Below are 21,597 nucleotides of genomic sequence, written 5' to 3'. Positions count from 1 at the left end.
AATGCTTTTAAAGAAAAATTTCTAGTTGCCTTCAGAAAGCACGCAGCAGAAAAACCTTAGTTTTTAAACTGACCAGCTCAAGACATCTATTTCTTAGAAAAAAAAAAAAATCACAATCTCCTACATTCTAATATTCAGTTATTACTCCAAACCAGCAGTTTCCCAAATCAGTAAGTCACCAGAATCAGTTAAGCATCTTGCAGAACCACATCAGAACTGAGAGCAAGTTTCTTCAGTTCAACATTTGCTAAGACCTCGAGTGATCCAACCCGAAGCATTAATTAATTAAGCACCCCCAGCTCTTGAAAACCAACTAATAAATTTTCCTTCCTCTGTCACGGGAATAACAACTGGTTTTTGCAGTGATATACAAATGCCACTGCACTCAGTGAGCTCCACTCTGCTGCTTTAGAGCAAAAGCAGGAAGTCGGAATAGAAAATTCCTAGGGAGAAACTCTGCTGAGACACGGCAACTCGCAAACTCATCCAGACTTCCTGCTAAAATAATTCTTCGCTCAAATGACAGAGGCTTTCTTCCCTCCCTTCCACCCCATTTTGTCTCTCTGCAGGTGTCCCCAGGTACCTCGAGCAGCAGGACAGTGTTGCTCCCCTTCCCTGGAAGCAGCAGTATATTCCACAGCAAAAAGCTAGCGGGGAAGGAACACCGCCACTGTAAATAGAGGATCGGAGCCGGTCCAAGCCAGGAGGTGTGGTTTGCACTGCTCCCTACGCATCTCAGCCCCTTTCCAACACAGCCTAGTAGCCCTCAGTTCAGAAAGCAGCACAAGAAAAACCTGCCCTTGAGCTTCCAAGGTAAATTCTTTGTAATCCTGCCTTGCACACAGCTGCAAAGGAGAAGGGCTGGTTTCTGAGCTGCCTTAGGCAAGAGGGGAAGAAGGGGTAGGAAAGCAGATGATCCCTCATCTCACATTGAACTTACCTTCCCTGAGAAACTCTAGCTGTGCTTGTACTTAGCTTGCTGTCTTCTCCCCAATCAACTTCGATCAGGGAAGTCCTGCCTCAAGTTTAACTCCACTTTTTACAAGGCTGGCAACCTGCTTCACACAGAGAAGCACAGAGAACTCAGGAAAAGAGTAAAGCAAAGCATAAGATGACAGGGCAAGGAACATGTTTCCAAAGCACCATAAAACACACACAAATAGGGGTGGGTGCTCATCCCAGGACTGTCTCACTAAAGCAGCCAGAGATGCCATCCTCTCTCCTGCCACTGACCAGAGCACCACTCTGTTCCACAGCATCCCCAAAAGGAAGCAAAGCCATCCCTGCCTGCTAACAGCTGGAAATGCTGATGGGGATTTGTTGGTCAGTGGCAGCTCCAGAGTCTCCAGGCAGCATGAAGATGCTCTCAGCTGTGTCAGCTCCCACTAGTTAAGCCTGAGGTCTTCTCAGGAAAGGTGATAAAGGAAAGGAAAAAAAGAGTGTTGAGACCCTGGCAGCCTGGCTCTTCAGCACCTGGTGTGGTTATGTGCCCTTTTCTCACCCCTACCCCAAATGCCTCTTTTGCCCAGAAAACAAGCTTTGCCATACAAGTCATGAGCAGGAAAGCCCACCCTCCACAGAGAGGAAAACGCCCTCCTCCACCAATTCCCGCTGAGAAGACTCCAGTATCTGAACAGCAGAGACCTCATCAACCTGCAGAGAGGAGTTCCAAACAACCCCATTCTCCCAGCAACAAGCAAATGGGACCTGCAGAAGGCAAAGATGGGTCCTTCCGTATTATTTTAAGATGGTTATTTCAAAACCCAGACTAAAAAATGGACATAAAGCCTACTACAATCACAATTGCCTTTACTAGAGTTTTAACAGGGCCAGAGAGCTCCACTGAGCCACCTGGGAGGGCTCTGTGTTAGCAGAGGGCAGCTCTGCTCCACTCAGACCAGAATGACCACTTCTCCATTCCTCATAGGCTCAGCTTTGCCTCAGCTGCAGGACCCCAAATCCCCTGGGGCAGGCTCTAACAGTGCAGCTGTGGCAAAAAACCCAATAAAAGCAAACAAACCCATACCAAGTGAGGCATCTGCCTTCGAGCAGGAGAGTTTACTCACCATTTTGTTCATCATTGCTGCAGAAGTCTTGCTTGACATTGACCCATGATCTTGGCTGGGATGCTGCTAGAACAGCACAAAAAAGGGAAGAAACTGCTTCCCTGCACCTTGCACCCTGTCCTGTTTCTAATCTCCTCCTGGGGTTCTTTATAAAGGTTCTTTTAGTACTGACCACAACAAAAAGGCTTACAAAACACACAAAAAAACCCTAAAACCCCACACTTTGGAGGCACATTAATGAATCCTTAGTGTTACGTGGATAAAGGTCAGGAAATACAAAAAGTTATGGTTCCCATAGTAATGCTAATTCAACCATACTGCACATCCTCTGTATTTAGTGGTCCACACTGAAAAAAGCTTCATCTACCAATGCTTAAAAGGTTTTTGATTTAGTAAAGACACTTGAATACTACCCCCCACACGCAACATTTATTGCTCAGAGCAGTGGATTTTCAGATCGAATTGGATTAAGCCAATCTAAGCATCACTACAGCTCCCCATATCTAGGGCAATAGGAAGAGCTCTCAAGCATGATTACAGACTGAACATTATTTGCCCAACCTGAACAGAGGAAAGGGACTCAGGCGTTAGAGTGGCTTGAGTCATCAAATCGCAGTCAGTGCAGATTCTGCACTTGGATGCAGCAGGGACTTGGTAAGAAGAGAGGGGAGACAATAACCAAGCAAGGCCCCCCCCCCCATTACTAGCAGGTGTTAATCCATTCCTGTGAACACTCATTTATTTGATGCCAACAGCTCGATATATCCTGCGTGGTATCCCGACTCACAAGTCTGAGAACAGGTGAACTACAGCCATGCTGACCTTTTTCCAGCACAAATCCATGTATTGCTCTGCTCTCCCAGCTCCTGAGGCCTCATCTTCATGTTTGCATAAAGCCCACACCACTCTTCCAGAGGGAACAGCCACAAGTGGTCCATTTGCATTTAGCGGCTTCAACTGAGCAACCTGATTTGCATAGGAAGCGAAAGACTCTTTGTGCCATAGGAAATTCATTAAATCAAAGGGGTTTGAGCACCTCTGGCTACATATCTGGGAGAAAGGAAAGGTAGAGCAGGCATCTTGCAAACTCCTTAAAGAGGTAAAGAGGGTAAGGAAGAAGGAAAGCCTCTCTCAAGCACAGGAGCAAAGTGTGCAACGGAAGAAACGTACATTTGTGAGGGCACCCACATGTCCTTTCTCCCTCCAGTAAATCTGAAATTTTTCCCTAGTTCCCATGACCTCAGACAGAAGGGCACAGTTCAGGACAACAGGTATTTCAGAACTTCAAAAACCAAAGGAGAAGAGAGAGACACTCCTGCTGAAGAGGTTCTCAGCCCTGCTAGACACCAGGGCTCCCACACAGCCCTGCTCAGATGGAGCTGCCACGGAGAAACATCCACACCTGCAGCAGGACACAGGCACACAGAGCAGAAGTCCTTCTGCCCACAGGGTTACTGGGTGGCTGTTCCTTCACTGACACCCTCAGGCCCTTGCACTCACCTTCTCTGTTGGGCTCCAGCATGAAGTCTCCACGTTTTAAAGAGGCTTTGCCACCCTCCCCGCAGCCTGGCTATTCCTCTGAGCTGCACAAATTCCAGTCAGCATCTAGCCACACCTGCCAAGGGTAACAAGGTTTTGGTCATGCTTTATCTTATCTAAGCAATGATGACGCTTGTCTTTCTTCTTGGGCAAAGCTCAGTAGCTCAGCACCTGCCGAGGAGGGGAGCTGGGCAGGGGCCAGGAGCTTCAGCCTGCAGCAATTCACCCCAGAGCAGGATGGCTCTGCTGGCTTGCCTGTCCCACCCCACAAAAAATGGGCATTTAGTCCACAAACTAGGGCTGTGGGGAACATAAGGCTCAGCAGTACTTACACTTCTTGTCTGACCTTCATCTCAGGTGCTGGCACAGGCACACAGCTCACCTTCCCTAGACACAATACAGCCCCACCAGTCCTTGCCAATAGACAAGGCAGTATTTTACAGGGAGCCAGACCACTTGTCTGGAGACAAGACTTCAACATCTGTCACGCTGTCAACTTATAAGTCACCTACATCTTCAGTTCTCAGCTGGAGATGAGCTTGGTTTTCTCCTCTTCATTTTCCAGCAGGGAGAAGAGGGGAAACTGAGGCAGATAAAAGCCTTACTTTTACAGATGTTGTGCTGAAAGAAATAGAGAGGAATTCAGCTACTGTAACAGTGAGGGCCACCAAGTTCCTGTAGGATGTGTTAGATCTGCCTCCCTGCACTTGCACCTCTGCCCAGCTGTCACCGTGCTCAGCCAAGGGTTTACAGCTACCCTGCAAACTTGCTGTCTCCTTTTCCAGAGGCTGGACTCACCTAGCATATCCAAACATAGCTGAAATTTTCCCAAAAAGTTTGCTTTCCATAGCCTAAATGACATTCTGCAATTTTATTTTTAACACCACACAGCTACCAGTTCTAGTCCTCCAAAGGTCTGCAGATATCCTGCCTGTTACTCACTGGAAGAGCTTGAAGTAGGAAGCAATAAACTGGTAGGTACGTTACCTTTATTGCACAGTTAAAATAATTAGGCTTTTTTCAAGCCTTCACTGCCCTACTTTACTTTCATCCAGCACATGTGCTAAAGGCTAATTCTTTCAAAAATCTGTAGAATAGGTCTTCAGAGCTTTCCCTTTATTCATAGTCTCATCTCTCCAGAAACACAGGTTTCCTCAGCCTGTGATACATCACCTGCTGTGAGCAGGTGCATCTGCCAGGATCTTACCAACAACACAAATTCAAGCCAGCCCCAAGCCCACAGAATGCTGGACCACCACAGCAAATCTCAGGAGATTCACAGCTCCCAGGCTCATTTTCAGAGCTCTCCTGTCATCCCCAGAACAACACAAGCTTTTCCTGCAGAGCTTTCAGGTATGTGTAATCCTCAGACATCCTTCTGAACCAGGCAGCCCCTTCCACATAGATGGGGCCAGGAACTGGTGCAGAAGAGTGATACGAAGTCCTGTACCAGCAGAGAATGAAGGTACAGAAGCAGAGGCAAGAGCTCCTCCTTCAGATGACATCTCTGCTAAATTAACTGCAATCACACACTTCACTGGAGGGAAAGCAGGGGTGTTACAAGCCTCCTTGCTCTCACTCTTTTTACTTGACAGATTTTCCTCCAGTTATGCCAAGCAGATAAGAACACTGTATCCTTCCAAAGCATTGCACCATACCTCATTTCCTCCAAAACAAACCTATGATTAAAGCCACAGTCCCTGAGAGCACAAGACAGTATTTGTTGCTGCTGTAGTGTTCTGTGACACATGATTAAGAGAAAAATATTTGGTTAAAAAGTTCGCAGAGCTTTCCAGTTGTGTTATCCCAACCTGAACTAAGCAGAGGAAAGCCCACCATGGCTCCAGACTTTGTTTGAAAGTCCACAGTACCACAACCCACCAACAACACACCACTACTTTTGGTGTTGTTTTCTCCCAAAGCTCACAACATTTGTTATTTCTCTTGAGGCACCTAGGTCCTGCAGTCAGGTGAAATACTGAGATTCAAGCATTCCTGGCAGCTTATACAGACATGCAGAAATCTCCAAGACAATCAGAAATCAGCAGGAGAAAGAAATTTTTTTAAAAAAACCCCTTATTTATGTCATTTCATGGTTTGTTTTTTTTTTCTTGTGTGGCTGATGGTATTTAAAAGCTTAGGGTTGGCAAACCTTTCGAACATGTGGCCAGAGGAGAGCACATGGTGCACCCTGCCACAACAGAAGCACATGGGAATACTTTGTAGATCCACTCCAGTGCTCCTTGCACAGCTGCAGAGGTCAGGTTTGCTTAGCAAAATGTGCATTAGGGCCAAGCAGAGGGAAATCCTTCTCAGCATCAGCCAAGAAATTAAAGGATAAGGGCTGCAGGATAAGGAAAAGAGAATATTGCAAGGAAAATACTAAGAGGGTCAATCAGGACATCCACAGCACCTCCCTTTCAAGCTGCCAGGCTCCAGGTACCTCCAAGGATACACAGTGACAAAGGACAGAAATTCTTACTAATTGTTGCAATTCTGCTGTTCTGGTAGGACAACATATGAATCACAAGAGAGTCAGACGTACAGAGTAAACCAAGGATTTCCACCTCAGACTTTGTGTGGAGAGCAAGATAAGGCATCTGGCAGGAATGAGGGAGATGCTGCTCCACTCAGTGGAAGATGACACATTTCCTACAGCTGAAGTTTCTTGTCACTGTCCTTAAAGCCAAGATGAGCTCCTGCAAGCAGGGGAGGAGAGGAGGGAGGATTCAGTCCCCAGAGCAGCCTTATGAAATCAAAAAGATTTAGACAGTGAGTAGCTGCATTATGGAAACCAAACCTGGTTTGCTGTACAGAAGGATCGATATCCTTAAAGCTCTCTGACCGTGAAGAACATTGTGCATGGAGCTGAGTCCATGTGATTTCTGTTGCTGTCAATTGTCCTCATCCCATTAGTTTATTTTCTGAGGCTGCCTGGCAAAATCACGAGGAACAGCAGTTCCCCAGCACTGTCTGTGTGCTGCTAAAGACAGCCCCATGTGGAGCCCTCCTTTGCAACACCATCTTCAGACCAGTAGACAGGAGGCTCTTGAGTCATCAGATGCATCAAACTGGGGTGTGGGGGAGAAATTTTCCTATCTGATGATGACAAAAAAACCAAGCAGACTTTCCAATTGGATAGTCCATACTACCCACTGTAGCTTGCCACAAGAAGCCAAGGGAAGAGTGATGCTCTGGGGACGGAGAATATTTTTGGTCCAGCAAGGTAGCTTCAGAGACATTTTACACCATCTTATGAAAAACTCTAAAATTCTATATATCAGGCCTCACATCAGTCTCTGTGGAACAGGGTGTCCTGGCAAAGAGAGGATTCTTCCACCCCAGCTTACTGCAGCTTTTCATAACCTCCTCTGGACCACCTAAATTGGCCAGTGAAAGGACAGACTGAACTGATTATCTGTTTGATCTAGAAAAGCAATTTCCATAGCCCTCAGGAGATGTTGTGTGTGTGTATATATATATATATATTCATCTACATATAGCTACTTAGATGAGCCTCAGAAATAAATGTAGCTCTAGAACATTTCCCCTGAGCCTGCAAAAGGCAAAGAGAGAAATAAAGGTTTTCTGAGCGCCCTTTGATGCAGAACAACTATCAGAATAATCAAGAGCTCAACAGGTCACAACTAAACAAGAAAGCTGTGTTTGGATTATCTTGCCTCCTCAGGATATTCCTGAGCACGGCCATCTGCCTGTGTCTGGGGCTGGCCTCTTTTCCCCTCAGCTGTTTTCAGGAAGTCCTACAGGAAGGACTTCGGTTCAACACACAAGTTCATCCCATGCACACAAGATATTAAAGAGAAAGACACCGCAGTCTTAGGAGAGGGAAAGCTCTAGTATTTTTTGCCTTTCAGAGAAGGAGAAGCAGCGCCAACACAGCTGCCATAGCTGCCTGCAGCATCTTTGTGTGGTGCAGTGTCATCTGCACCTGGACCATGGCAAGGAAGAATATTCCCTGAACAAAGGATATTGAAAGAAAGTAAGAGAGAAAATAACAAGGTCTCCACTCAGGTCCACCAAGAAAGACCAAAGTTCCGTGACCTCACATCAAAGGAGCCTGCAGACTTCACGGCGACAGAGGAGGAGAGAAGGCGAAAGAGGCAGCAGCTCCCCATCCAGGATCCCGCCAGGGCAGCGCTCCCCATGCCGTGGCACGGCCGCAGCTGCGCCTCAGGAGCGCTGTGTGCCGGAGAAGGCAGCACTGCACAGGAACGCGGATGCTCCGTACCCGTCCGGCACCGGCGAGGGACCTCCCACAGCTGGGGACGGGACAGGTGCGCGGCTGTGGCCAGGAAAGGACCCCGCAGCACACTGGCCCCCAGCCCTCCGCTGCCCGCTCCCCACAGCCGCAGCGGAGCTGCGACAGGGCCCTTCACTGGGGCAGCCGCTCCCCGACACCTCGGCTGCGGGTCCGGGCCGGGCAGAGCCGGCAGCTGCCCCGGAGAGGGGACCGGCCCCGGAGCACCGCGCCCTCGTCCCCCGCTGCCGCGGCTGCCGGCGCTGCCGGCCCGAACTCCCCTCACGGCGCTTACCTGGCCCGGCCCGGCGGGAGCGGAGCCGCCGCTGGCGCCGGGGCGGCCCCGGCCGGAAATGAGCGGAGCCGCGGGCGGGCGGCCGGGCCGAAGCCGCCGGGCAGGCGGCAGCGGGAGCCGGGCCGGGCCCTCCCGGCCCTCGGGATAAGCGGCACTGCCCCCGCCCCGAGCCCCAGCACCCCCGAGGGACAGGAAAGCCACTCCCCCAGTGGAGCCGCAGGCAGCGCCCGGGCGGCTTTGGGGAAGGAGGATTCATTTCACCGATTAACAGCACCGCGTTGGGGGTTTTGTTATTTTGCAGTCATTAGAGGTTAAGAAAGCTGTTTGCTTTACCAGCTGCATGCTATAGTGCTAATTACAGCACTTGTCGCCACCACGTGACAGCACATAAAATCTCTTCCTAAAGTTTCCGTCTGTCAAAAGCCTGGACAGAGCGGAGCCCGAGCCCTGCAGCGTCCCCCAGACACGCGCAGCGCCATCCCCAGCCTGTGTGCGGCTCTTGTCCCTGCTCCGGGCGGTCGCACCTGCGCAGCCCGGCCGCGGCTCCAGAGCGGCCATGCCCACATCCCTGGGCTGGCGCCACGGAAAGCCCCGGCTTTCCCACAACCCAGGGGCCGGTGGTTTCCACGCGCTCCAGCTGGAGAGTAACCGGGGCAGACCTCGGGGTTTGTCGTAATAGGCAGACACACAACAGCCAGGAGCGTCTGCTTCACCAGCGGGGAAACCAAGTCTCTAGTGCAAGGGGTCCGTTTCCTCAAGCGGTCGGTTTCAAATTTGTGAAAAACCTTTTACTAACCCTTTCACAGGTGCCAAACACCTGTTATTCCCACAAGAGGGTGCTTAATTCCTCCTGGCACCCAGGCTCTACCACAAAGCTCCGAAAACCAGAGGCTAATAACACTTGGGGCATTTCAGCTTGAGTAAATTAGAACTGGACCAAAATGCACCCTTTTTCCACCTCTGGATGAATGCCCCGTTTATTGTGTACTGAGACATGTTTACCCTGAGAGAGAGTTGAATGGGCTTGGGCCTAGCAAAACAAACCCACACCACACAGCACATCCAAAAAATATTTAATAAACCTTTAAACAGCAAGACAAGCAGCCTACCACAGCCAGGTAAACATATTGAGAAAGTTTTTATTAGAAGATATATTTCTGCCAAAATAAATAGTAACATTTTCTTCAGCAAAACATTAGAAAATAGAAATGGGAAGAAAAAAAAAAAAGCATCAACAATTTAATACTGAACTTTTAAAGTGACTGTGAACACTACTTAGTGACATTGCCACGTAAATATGTGTATGCTATTGCTGGTCTAGTTGCTGCTCTGACACCAGTGATTTCCACAGGACCTCCACATGTGTTGTGTGCTTAAGGGTCTTCTCAAACTCAGTGGCAGCAGTGGAGTCCCAGGACACACAAAGCTCAAAGAGCTGCTTTAGATGCTGTTTTCAAGAACAAGAGAAAAACCCCAGAAGGGAGAGGTATTTATTTCAAAGTTACATTTCCAAGTCTTCTGTTTGGAACTAGAGTTTCCTCCTCCCTGTGCAGGAGAGCTGATGTGGATCCACAGAGTGAGACAGATACAGTCAGAGGCTGTCATAGTGGAGCTGCCCAGAAAAGGAGCACTGTCCCACTGGTAGGCAAGGGGAAGGAGGGAGAGGAGAGGGAGTCCTGCTGCACTCAGAAAAGCAGACACCCAAGGGACAGGAGGCCAGAGCCCACTGTAAAGGCACAGCATGTGTTTGGCACAAACAAGCTGGCTGACTTGGCAGCCAGGTGAGGTGGTCCATTCTCTCACTGACTTAAGGAAAAGAGAGAAACAAGCTTGAGAAAACTGTTGGCAAGGCCCTCTGACTTTGGCAGCCCTGCCACCCACCACATCTGGCATATGTTTAGCAGAAATGGACACCACCTGAGGGAAAACCACACACAGAGCTTCAGGTTATTTCTCCCACAACTGCTCTGGTGAAAGTGAGAGCTCTTTTCTCCAAGGAAGTAGTGAATTACTAGATAATTTTTAAAAATTAATAAAACCACTGGGGAATATAAAAGTACTAGGGATACCCCAGCAGATTCTCTTTTATTCTCTGGTCTGAGTGTTGCAGGTACACAGCCTTCCAAGAAGCCATGAGAAAACAATTCCTAGGTCCTATACATAGTGGTCAGTATTTTCTCCCATCCCTTGAAAACCAGCCTGCAACAGTACTAGCAGTGGGGCAGGCAGCAAACCAAACCAATTACACTACACACTAATTGTGGGTTACAGAGCATGCCATAGGCACAGAGTGTTGCACACAAAACAACTCTACAGTGTTGTACAGGTTAGGGGCTGGTTAGATGCACACCACCAAGGTCACCATTAGCCTTGTTAAAAGCAGCAATAATAATACAGGAAGGACAAAAAAAAAAAGGGGATTCCTGAATGCACAGACCCTTTATGTGAAACAGTAGAAATGGCAAGGGTTGGGACACCTGCAGGAATCCAGTGAATGCTATGAGGACCATTGGACATGGATTGCAAGATGAATTTTTGTCCAGGAGCCTGAGCTCTCACTCACCATACACTGGAGAGCAGACAGGCCCTGGCAACTGCCTGCTGAGCTGCCCAGCCACACATTTTGGAGAAGAAGGGACTGACTGCCACAGATGACCTTGTTCCTATGGGCTTGGCAAATGTAGGTTAATCAGCAGTGGCTGCCCAGAAGATAACTTTGCACACCATGAGGTACACACAGAACAAGGGGCCAAACAGTTCCACTGAGCACTATCACAATAAACCCCTCTATATCCAATCCAGAGCCTATCACAAGGTTTCCAGAGATTTCAAAAAGAGTGGGGTCTCATCTAGACAAGGCAGCACTGCATAACAAAAAGCTGTTCACCAGCTGACACAGCCCTTTTTCTACATCAGTGGGAAAGGTGATCTTTCCTAATTCCTCCATCCTTTGCAATCTGTGATCAATGAGCAGCAAGAATTTCAAGCAAATAGGTGAAACTTTTCAAAAGGAAAATGAGGGTAGTTTGAGGTGGTTTTGGCAGATCTACAGTTCCTTTATCAGAGCTCAAATCTATAAAGCCAACAAGCTATCACTCAATAGCCACTGTAACACTTGAGGAATAAAAGCAGGCAAAGAAAGGGTTAGTACAGAGTGGTACTTTCCCACTATCCATTCACACCCTGCAAATTAGCATAGGAAAAACAGGAATTTCCTCCTTGAAGAGTTAGACCTTTATTTTTAAAGCCAGGCTTTGATTTGTGGTTATAGTTTGAAGTGTACGAAAGTTTCTCTTTGAGAAGTTAATATAATAAGTTAAACTACAGATGAGGTGAAACACAGAACAAAACTCAGGCCTTTTACCAGGCACAGCTGTAGGTCTCTTGAAATGCATGAACATTCCAGAATCCCCAAGCCTTCTGGATCAGAGCACTGGAAGACAGTGGCATCAGCCCAGTCGGCACCAGACCAGCCAGTTCTGATGCAAAAGGCAAGGGATAAGGGTGCCAAGCTGCAACCTCTTAGCACACTCTGTTGCCAAGAGTATTTTGTTTCATAGTTTAGTGGCTTACATAATCATTCAGTGGTTTTACCAGTCCAGGAAGAAGGGATAAAAAAAAAAAACCTTGCATCATTTTCTCCACCCATATATTAACTCAAAAAAAAAAAGGCAGAGTGAAAAGGGCAGCAGCTTCTAAATGCAATATTTTCCTTATGCAGTTTTGCCCCTCTCAGATGTTTTGCTTCTGGATAAAATAAGTATCTCTACATTCTTGCCAATTGCTCTGTGTGCACTAGGAACAAGAGATATGCATTTAGCAATGTAAGTAGCTGTGCATGTGCCATTCCCCACAAGAAGGTAGTCCAAAACAGTGCCAAACCACAAAATGAACACCTTTTCTCAGTTCCAATTTTCATCAAATTCATCCTGCTCCCACTAAGTGGCAGTATCTTGTTTCTGGTTCACTTCCATTAGCATCTAGTATGTTTTTCTGCAGGCTTTAGACAATCATAAGATTGACTTGTTTTGTAATCCAGTGTTTTATTCTGATTTCAGAATCCTCCAATTTTTTTCCTCTTCCTGTAGTGACTTCCTTGTTCCCTAACTGACTTAACTATGCAAAGCTTAAGACTAAAACTGACTGCATAAGTGCAGGCCTGCTTTGCAAGCTACACAGGCCCTTGTGTTACATAGGTAGGTTACATCCAGCAAGGGCAGTGGGGTGATAATCTAACTTACAAGTTCATTCTTGCACTGGCATCTCCTGGGCAGTGGGTTAGCACCACAGCTGCCCACTCCACTGCCTCCCAGCTTGGCACAGCCACCGCAGGAAAGTCCTGATGCTTGTCAAGAGTCTCCACACAAACACCAAACCCGTGCCCAGTGCACAACTGTGCTCATAGGAAACAGCATCCACCCCGTTACCCACACTGCTCATGCAGATTTACTACTTTCTCCAGTTATCAGCAAAACTTCTGGGCTTATTTTCCCTTTCTAAATCTAAGGTGCAAAACAGAGTCTATTAAAAATCACTATTCCACGTATAGGCTACATAATCAGCCTCAGATACCCTGTCCTGCTCCCCAGCAAAGACAGCACATGTCTGCTTTGGCCATTGCACACTGTGTGCTAGGAGAGGTAGAAGACGCCTCACGTAGTTAGACAAGCAGCAGAAAAAGATACCAGGAGCTGGGTTTGCCAGAGTGTGAAGACCTAAGCTTAAGTCCTTGCAATCCCCACAGGAAGCCATGCCTCACCCTGTGAAGAACGGGGAGTTCATACTTCTCACACAAGCCACGACCAGACCACCACTGAGAAAGCAGTGCCTCGCAACGCAGAGTCCTGCTCTGCTACAGACCCACTAGCTCTGGGCTTTTAAGAGGCAAGACAAAGAGGAGCCAGTTCCAAGCGGCTGCATGTGCATCAACAGCCTTAACTTCCCTTCTCATGCTCCTGCTACTGCCAGCTGCAGAGCAGGACCTGTGAGCCACAACATGAGACAGACAAGCTGTATTGCTGGTGTAGCTACAAGCCTAAATCCTTCTCACTCCAAAGCCTCAACAACCAAACTTTCTGAGCAAAAGAGAGCTAGAAGCCCCAGTTTGGCAGGAGATCCTTCTGTATCACCCACTTGGAATTTGCCTCAGTTGTACAGCCCCTTAAGGAGCAAAGCCCGACTAACCTCTGTCATAGGCAGCCACTTCCCCAGCACTTGCTGTGACACTCCACCACGAGCATCTCAAAAATAACATGCCCTGCACAATTTCTCATCTTTCTACAAGCACTTCATATTGCTTCAGCTGCTAAGCTGATCCTGAGATAGCCAGGCTGAGCTTTTTTCAGGACTACCCCACACCAATTCCATTCACAGAGTCAGGAATACGGCCTCAAATTCAACATGTTTCCCTGGAAAAAAAAAGATCTGTCAAAATTAATTCTTTAAATAAGCTCAATCATTTAACACTCAGAGTTCAAGTCACAGCAGTTCCATGAGGACCCCAATCAAAAAGGGAGAGACCAGGACAACATGCATCAGGGAAAATACATAACTTTTTTACACTTCTGCAGTTCCAGTGCAGTCTGCTGCAGGACCAGCTCTGGCTTCCAGTGTGGATGCAATTAAAGGAGAGAGGAAAGGACATGGTTTCAGCAAAGAAGAAAGTTAAGAGGAGATTTAAAAGCCATGAGAAAAACTGGTTTGGCAAGAGGCTACTTCATCTTTTAGTAGCACAAAGAGCTAAGGGTTGTCAGATGATTAAAGGAAAGGAATCAAGACACATGCTCTGAAAAAACAAGGGAGGTAAAAGCTGTATGAACTTGAGAGCGTCATCTACATCCCAGTTATTTGGCGGTAAAAAGCCAGTGGCAATTCAAAGTGCACTATTTGGGAGAGTCCAGCTGGGTCAGCCTCAGCCTGGCCACAGGCAATGGCCAGGCCTCACCACAAGGCCAGAGCAAGGAATCAGCCTGTGTGTGTCTGTGAACACAAAGGTCCCTTGCCTGGCCCAGTGGGCAACAAATGGCTACAGTCAATTCCACCAGTCTCCATCCCGGGGAAATCCCCTTTGCAGCATATCCAGGAGCACTGGGCAGCCTGCTGCTGAGGGATGAGACTGGTCCCACCCTGTGCCCATTCCCCTTCCCACCCACCCTCACCCCCTCACAGCAGCAGGCTCAGAAGAGTGGCAGGCACTCTTTTGCACAGTCTAGAGATGGAAGCTTTAACTGAAACCCTTCCCGAGGGAAGAGGGAGGCTTGCATGTCCACGTTGATGCAGAGCAAGCCCAGCATGAGCTGGCGCTGGTACTCCTCCCACTTCATCATGACATCAGACACCGAGCGGTTGCTTCTCATCCACATGGGCAGTGCTTCACCACAAGGTGGGGTGGGAGAAATTGGCATGTTCTGGGGCCCTCCAAGCTCGAGGTGATAGTAAAGCCTGAAAGGCAAATACACGCAAAGACTGAGTACATGGCAAGACTTGAGCAGGTCACCCGACCAGAGCTCCAGAACCACAGAAATGTTTTGTACTATATTGACTACACGATTTTAGTGAGAAGTCTGGGTGTGCCCATTTTCCTCCCCTCACATCTCTCAGTTATTCAGACCATGAACTCTTTTGGGTAAGAATCACACCTTTGTACTAGGATCAAATCACAGCTGGGATCCCCCGACTACTACTGTGAGAGTTTGCTATCCTCATTCACACAACAGTCTTGCCACAGCCTCAAGCCAGGGTCTATTTCAGGAGTTCAGTGCAGAAGCACAGGCACACACCCAGGCCCAAAGCACTCGGTCTCATTTGGAAACTCTCTTGTGTTCCCTGGCCACTATATTCCCTCCCCTCCAACCAGGCTGAGATCTTGAGGTAGCAGAGGTCATTTGAACACAAGTACTTCTTGGAAAGGACCTTCAGGGGATCCCGGGCCAGCAAATGCCACAAAGACAAGCACCTCTGTCTTCTAGAAGGAGCACGCAATAAGCTGGCATACTGCTTTAATCAGACTTACATCTTCTGCCCTACTGCTATACTGACAGCTTCATTACAGGGGCTGCCCTGTAATGGGATAAAGGAAGGGGACCATGGGCTGAGTCTATCCAACAGTTAAGGAAGCCAAGAGACCATGGACCAGATTTGCATTTCAGCTTAAGTGGTAAATTGTTCTGGTCAATTTGTGCCTTATTTGCTCTGCTCCAATGGAGTAGAGTTTCTAGAATTCAAAGGTGTAAAGGAAAATGGAGGGCTCCTCCAGAACAGTGCTGTGAAGAAAAGCAGCCATACCTGGCTGAAAGATGGCTGCCCAGTTTCTTCTTGGCTTTCTTCACAAGATAGTTACAGATTTCTGTCATCTGCTCCCTCATCCATCTTATATCCTCAGGGATATCTGGGAGCCATTCCAACAACCTGTAAAGAGACAGGAGACAACCATTAGCTGGGCCACGCAAGGGAGTATGATGAAAAGAACACCACTTCCAAAAGCTTAAAAATTTATTGCCATTTTCTGGGGCAAGTTCTAGCACACAGCAGTCTTCCTTCAAGCTGGAAGTATTGGCTGCAACTAAATGACAGAGGAAGATAGGAAAAGTTTAGGGTTCTTGGTTTTTCTGCTCTAGTGGGGGTTTTTTTGTTTAGGTTTGTGGTTTTTTTTATTTGTGTCCGGTAATTGTCAGGAGCTCCTTTCCCAGAAACACTGGCAGTGCAGAATTAGAGAGAATCCCTCTCTCTGTCCATTCAAACACTACAGCCACATCAAATACTGCTCTACACTGGGAAAAGGGACCAGCCCAAGGCTTACCTGACAGTGAAGGAAACTGCAGACTCCAGAGGCAGCATGTAGGGGACCATCATTGCTGTGGCCACACGGACAGGCAGCATGTTGCTGAGGCCAGTCAAGAAACTTCTTCTTTCAGCACAAGCCTCCAGAAGAGCTGAAGGCAGAAGAAAACTGGTTGAATATTCCCAGTAGGACTATGTCTTTTCTTATCATACTTCAGAAGTTACTCAGCCTGAAGCAGCCACCTCCCACTTCTTAGGAAGTCTTGCTCAGGTTAGTAATTCCCTGAGCACAGCTAAAACCAGCAGCTTTCACCTTTATCAGACTCTAAAGGAGTGAGCAGCAAGACCCCCTCCTCTCGTTACCATGCTGTCAAATTAATCAGCCTCTCTCAATCTAGCCCATACAGGGCAAGCCATGACTTTATCTGAGACCCCCAATCCATCTAACCCTCAGCAGGTGTCAGTTCATGACCAACCCAAGCCATAAGCAATAATCACACATTCCAGTAATCTTCTGAGGCAGGCCAGGCAGCACAGGAAGATTACCTGTGATCTCTCCCTATGAATCATACCTTGGTTCAGTCTGGGAGGCAAGTGTTCGAAGATGTGCTCTTCAACAACAGCAAGGGCAGTGTTGTCCTCTAGTTGGTCCTCAGCTTCTGCTTCTTCCTCTTTCTTCTCTCCTGGAGGTGCTTCTATGGCAAGGAGAGGACGGGCAGGACTTGGACGATGAAGGAGACCTGAGAAGAGAAGTTATACTGTAAGGATGACACAAACCAGCTGCCCTGCCTGGCACCTTTAGAGTGTTAGTCCTTGCTTCATCCTAACTCCCCTCAGGCTGAGGCCATGCCCAGCCTCTTTAGCTTGCATCTGTTGTAATGCTTACCACAAGGAGTTAGAAACCTTGCTGGTTTAAGTTCATTCTCTCTTTCCCCATCAGAAATCCTCGCATTTCCCCTCTAAGTTCCACAGGGTGCTGTTTTGCAGAGTTTTGCTGCCATAATCTGCCAGTTGCCCATCTTGCAGGCAAGATTTCCCTCCTGCAGCGCAACCCGTTATCCCGGTTCGCATCACTGTCCATGGACACGAGGTGGCAGCAAGCGCGAAGCCAGCGCTGCAGCGGCTGGAGGCAGGAGAGCCGGGCTGGCAGCCGGCCCGCCCAAGGGCCCGGCACCGGGGCTCTGAAGGCAGCACCACACAGACCCAGCTGCACACGGAGAGCAGCATGGTGTCTGCAGGACATCCAAATGCCACTGCTGCCCAACAGTGTGTTGGTAACTGCAAAGGTGACCACCTCTGCTTCCTGAAGTGCTAAAGTAGGCTTATCAAGGAGAATTCCATATCCCAGTATCTGAAGCATAGTTCAGTTCTTCCCTTCCTCCTTTCATATGCACCACTGACTACTCTCAAAGCCATGGCACCAACCATGGCACAACAGGAAATTCAGCTCACCCTACAAACAGCCAGTGCCTTACCATTCTTTTTCAGGAAGTGCAGTGCATCCCGATAGCCCTGCTTGCACATGTCCCGCAGCACCTGTGGGCAGAGGAAGGCGATAGAGAGTCATTTGGAAACTGGCTGAGCAGAGCAAACACCTACCTCAGTGCTGGCTTCAGAGGAATTCTCCTGACTCCTGAGCTGTCCCAAGAACAAGTCTCATTCTTGCCAGCCTTTCTCAGGCTTTGAGCAGGAATGGGAAGTATAGCATCAATACACTGGATATGGGAATCACAGCACAATTTATATTGGAAGGGACACCTAGAATCCTACCTAAGTGTGGGCTTAAGAGTTGCAGCTACCTCATTTCCCCATCTAGAGCTGCTGCAGGCAGCCTTCAGGCACTCACTCTGACAAGCAGCCCAGAATACTTCCCTGCAGATGCCAGGAAGGGCCATTGTGTTTGCAGATAAAACCAGCTAAGACTAAAGAGGGGGTGGGAAAAAAATTGCCCAAGAAATTCAGCACATGAATGCATGCTTATTATGTCCAAATGTCAGGGCTATCTGGCACTTGGATCTTCTCAGAAGCACACGAAGTTTGCAGTGCCACTTGTTACACTGACTTAGAGGAAAGGCTTCATACTGGCAGCTCCATCCTTACTTTAAAACACCGAAGTACACATTGGTTCTGATGGCCAATACATCTTTGTTTACAGTGAGCCTGATTTCCAGGCGAAGACTACTCCAGAGAGCAACATGGGAATACTTTCCAAGCAATTGCTACCACCTAAATTCCAGATGTTCAAGTAGCAAAAGAAGACAAACCCTTGTGCAGGTGCTCAAGGTTTAGCGAGTCACTGGGTTGATAATGTCAAGATCAAAGACAAACATGAGATACAAAACTAACAGAGTCTGGAATCTTCTCCTGCTAAAGCACATACGGTATAGCCAGTGCCCAAGATCCGTGGTCCCCAAGTTCTGGTGAGGCCAGGAAACTCACCTGTGGCTCCGGAGGAAACAGGGCCTTTGAGAGGCGGTAGAGGTTGCGAAGGTTGAACTGGATGCTTGTGTTGGTGACTCTCAGCTCATGCATGTTTGTGGAGCTGTCCCGTGGGCAGATATCGCTCTCTCCTGAGAAAGGAGACACTGTGATTGTGTTCTTCAGCTCATATTGGGGCAAATTGTCAGAAATCCCTCCGTCAACGTATCTCTGAAATCAAGACAAATGCAGCAATCTTCATTCTCGCAACTGATCAAACAGCTTTTTTACTCTGTGTCCCTATTCCTATTTGTGCCAACAACTTGGGAAGAGAATGGAGTACATCCACCAGCACTGGAGGAGTCAAAACAGGTGATAGCACAGCTGTATTTTTTATAATTTCATTTTGCTGTGTGCTTTTCTTCATTGAGTGTGCTGGCCACGAGTGTTCAATAAGAAAGGCACATTCACTTATGTGACTGCTGACTTACATCTCCTATGCAGTTTGACTGCTGTCCAATGAAATAATAATACACACCAACAACCACCTGCAGTGCAAATTAGCACTGATCTAAGCTGTCACACTGTGACATTGTGCCATTTTTCACTTGAGTGTAAACTGAATAAGCTCAGACACCAGTCCCCACTGGCAGAAGGTTTGTTACCTATGAGTAAAACCAATCAATTTGTTGCTAGCGGGCTTATCAAGCAGCAATCCCAACACATGCATACACATTGGGAATCAACTTGCTGTGGTGTGGTAACAGAGCACAGGGTTCTTGGGTTTGCTCTTAACAGGCAACCTCTTATCAGAGAATGTTCTGTACTTCTGTACCATAAACACATTTGCGTTACCCTTGCAGGAAGGGCAACCCCAGTAGCACGTTCTCAAAACATTTTTTGGATACTATAATTGCACAAGGAGCTGAGCAAGATGATCCCTATCACAGGTTTTGGCAACATGCAAGGATGTCAGTCAAGCCAAAAGAGAAGGAAGCTGGGGGTCTTTGCAGAGCAACTCCAGCTCTTGTGAACCTCAATTACAGAAGAGTCCTGCTGGTTTTGTATCAGGGTTGATCCTGCAATTTGCTGCCTGGATCCATTTCCTTTGGACAGAGTCAAACACAAATCACGATACAGGGACTGCGCAGCCCTATAAGTAGCAGCTATAAGCATATTTCAGTTCTCCGCTGGGTGAGAAGCTGAGCCAGTAGAAGCTAAACCCAGGCAGAGCACAGAAATGCTGACTGAAGAAGGAGGTGCTCCATTCTGCATCCTGCTTCCTCTTTTTTCACAGGCAGGCTGACTACCAACATTGGTCTTTTGCTGCACAATGCCTAGGAAAACACCAGATGTGTTGCCTGGAGAGTGCTTTGCACTTTGTTCTCTCTTGGTCTGGATGGCAGACAAGACAAAGACTTCTTCAAGCAGCTTCTCTGAGCCTGGGGAACAGTTCACAGGCTCTTGGGCTGAAATTAAGCTATAGCAAGCCAGCTGCCATTGAAGCAACAGTGTCAGGGTGGACTGCACAGCAGTTTGCCTTCTTGGGAGGCAAACTAAACCTCAGGGCTACCTTTGCATACAGCCTACAGCTTCACAGGAGACGGCTTGTGATTACAGTTGTAGGCTACAGCAGCCCAAACTCAGAGCACAGGACATTTTATCCCCATGGCAGCCCTTGCTCACCAAACACTGTGTCAAGACAGACACTTAGAGACTCCTGCACGACCTGAATTTGGACAGTGAAGGAAGGATAGGATAGATTAAACCCAAGGATAAGTGCATCATCTCAGAAACAGTAACACAGCTTGCTTACAAGATGCTTTCTGATAACAGAGCTGCCAACAATCAACTGAACCCTCTCCCCCTTCTAAAGTGGGCATCACTGTTCCCTAAGCCTAAAGCAACCACAGCAAACTGCCACTGCCATCCTCTCCCCAAGGCTGCTCCACTGGGAGCCAGACTAGGCACAGCTAGAGCTGGAGACATCTGCCTGACTCGCTTTGCAAGGATGAGATCCCAACATGCCAAGTGGGACAAGAACAGAGCAAAGCAGGCAGCATGCACTTTGTTTAAAGAAAATGGAGGTAAGTTTTAGTGCTGGACAACACTAGTTTTGCAGTAAGGATGCAGAAGACACTTTTCCCTGAGGGTGGCAGCATGACTCCACAGATGCCATCAGAAAAAAGGCTCAACTACAACAGAGCTGAAAGGCAAAGCCTTCTGACTCCACAGAAATCCCCGAGTAGACGTGCACACCCCACTCTCTGGTCCACTGCTTCCAAGCAATGCTGATTAACATTCCTCAGTAAAGCTCAGCTACTACTCCTTTGGATTTGCCTAAACCTCCGGTAATGCAAGTGTAACCACTCTCCAGCTTCCTCCAAAGCCCAGGTCAGCACAGAGCCATAGGTGGAGCCACCACCTGCCTGCAGGCACAAGCAGCAGCAGCTTTAGGGGATGGTTCATAGACTGGGGTGCCTACTTCCCATTCCCTTATGTTCTCCCATGCACAGGGACCCTCACTCACATGATTTGACAATCAGCTTTGTAACCCTTGTCAGGGGTTCATCTCATCCACGTGCTGCAGACAATTCACAACTATAGTGTGTGTTGACAGGTCAGTTACTGACTTTTCCATTTCTCAATATTTAAGTTTGGGGTTTTTTTTACTCCCCTACCCATCTCCATCATCCACTCCATGGAGCTACCAGATCTCAGAGAAGTGAACACTGGAAAAAATTTAGGCGGAAGGCAAAATACGGATTTTGCATCTTGCACACAGTAACATTGCCTTGAAAACTAGTCCTTGTGCCATGCCTGTCAGTTTATCCTGTGGCAAATACAGTCACCACAGGCATGCTAGGAACCATGCATTCCTGTTTCAAAACCATTTCCCAAGCTCATGCTCAACCCAGTTTAACCTCTCGCCTCATCAGCAATCTCCCTTCAGAGCCATGTTTTTCGGGGGAAGAGGTAGGAATTAAATTTCCTCATCTCATATTTCCTCCCCACCTTTTCCCATGAGAAGTCATCCCTCAGAGTGCCAGGGCAGCTGCACATTCCAGAAACCCTGATGTTAGAGACAGTTTTGGAATTGTGAGATTTTTGCCTGATGCACACTGACCTCAATTAGCCCCAAAGAGGTGTAAGGGAAGAGCCACTGCTATGGTCCCACCAGCTGTAGGGAAAAAGCCCTGCCTGCAGTTGCTGAGCAAATACCAAACCATTACTGATTCTGT

The 21,597-nt window shown here is 48.0% G+C and overlaps 1 protein-coding gene and 1 long non-coding RNA gene across 2 annotated transcripts in view; both read right to left on the bottom strand.

Moving 5' to 3' along the window:
- Nucleotides 1-2,876: 2,876 nt before the first annotated feature.
- On the bottom strand, nt 2,877-8,200 carry LOC116445212. The gene is made up of 4 exons (XR_004240699.1): nt 8,159-8,200; nt 4,118-4,226; nt 3,567-3,681; nt 2,877-3,032 (listed from the first exon to the last, which is right to left on the bottom strand). It is a non-coding gene; the product is annotated as an uncharacterized LOC116445212 (long non-coding RNA).
- Nucleotides 8,201-9,214: 1,014 nt separating this feature from the next.
- PNPLA2 (patatin like phospholipase domain containing 2) overlaps nt 9,215-21,597 on the bottom strand; it is a 30,504-nt gene continuing 18,121 nt past the window's right edge. The window contains exons 4-9 of the mRNA XM_032111582.1: nt 18,377-18,586; nt 17,413-17,473; nt 16,510-16,677; nt 15,957-16,089; nt 15,443-15,565; nt 9,215-14,599 (exon numbers count right to left, since the gene is read on the bottom strand). Coding sequence (XP_031967473.1) covers nt 14,335-14,599; nt 15,443-15,565; nt 15,957-16,089; nt 16,510-16,677; nt 17,413-17,473; nt 18,377-18,586 — 960 coding nt within the window. The 3' untranslated portion in view covers nt 9,215-14,334. The remainder of the gene's footprint in view (nt 14,600-15,442; nt 15,566-15,956; nt 16,090-16,509; nt 16,678-17,412; nt 17,474-18,376; nt 18,587-21,597) is intronic.

This window comes from Corvus moneduloides, chromosome 6 (assembly GCF_009650955.1).
Source record: "Corvus moneduloides isolate bCorMon1 chromosome 6, bCorMon1.pri, whole genome shotgun sequence".
Taxonomy (NCBI): Eukaryota; Metazoa; Chordata; class Aves; order Passeriformes; family Corvidae; genus Corvus; species Corvus moneduloides.
The sequence above is the reverse complement of the archived record's forward strand: the minus strand, read 5'-3'. Positions and strand labels throughout refer to the sequence as shown.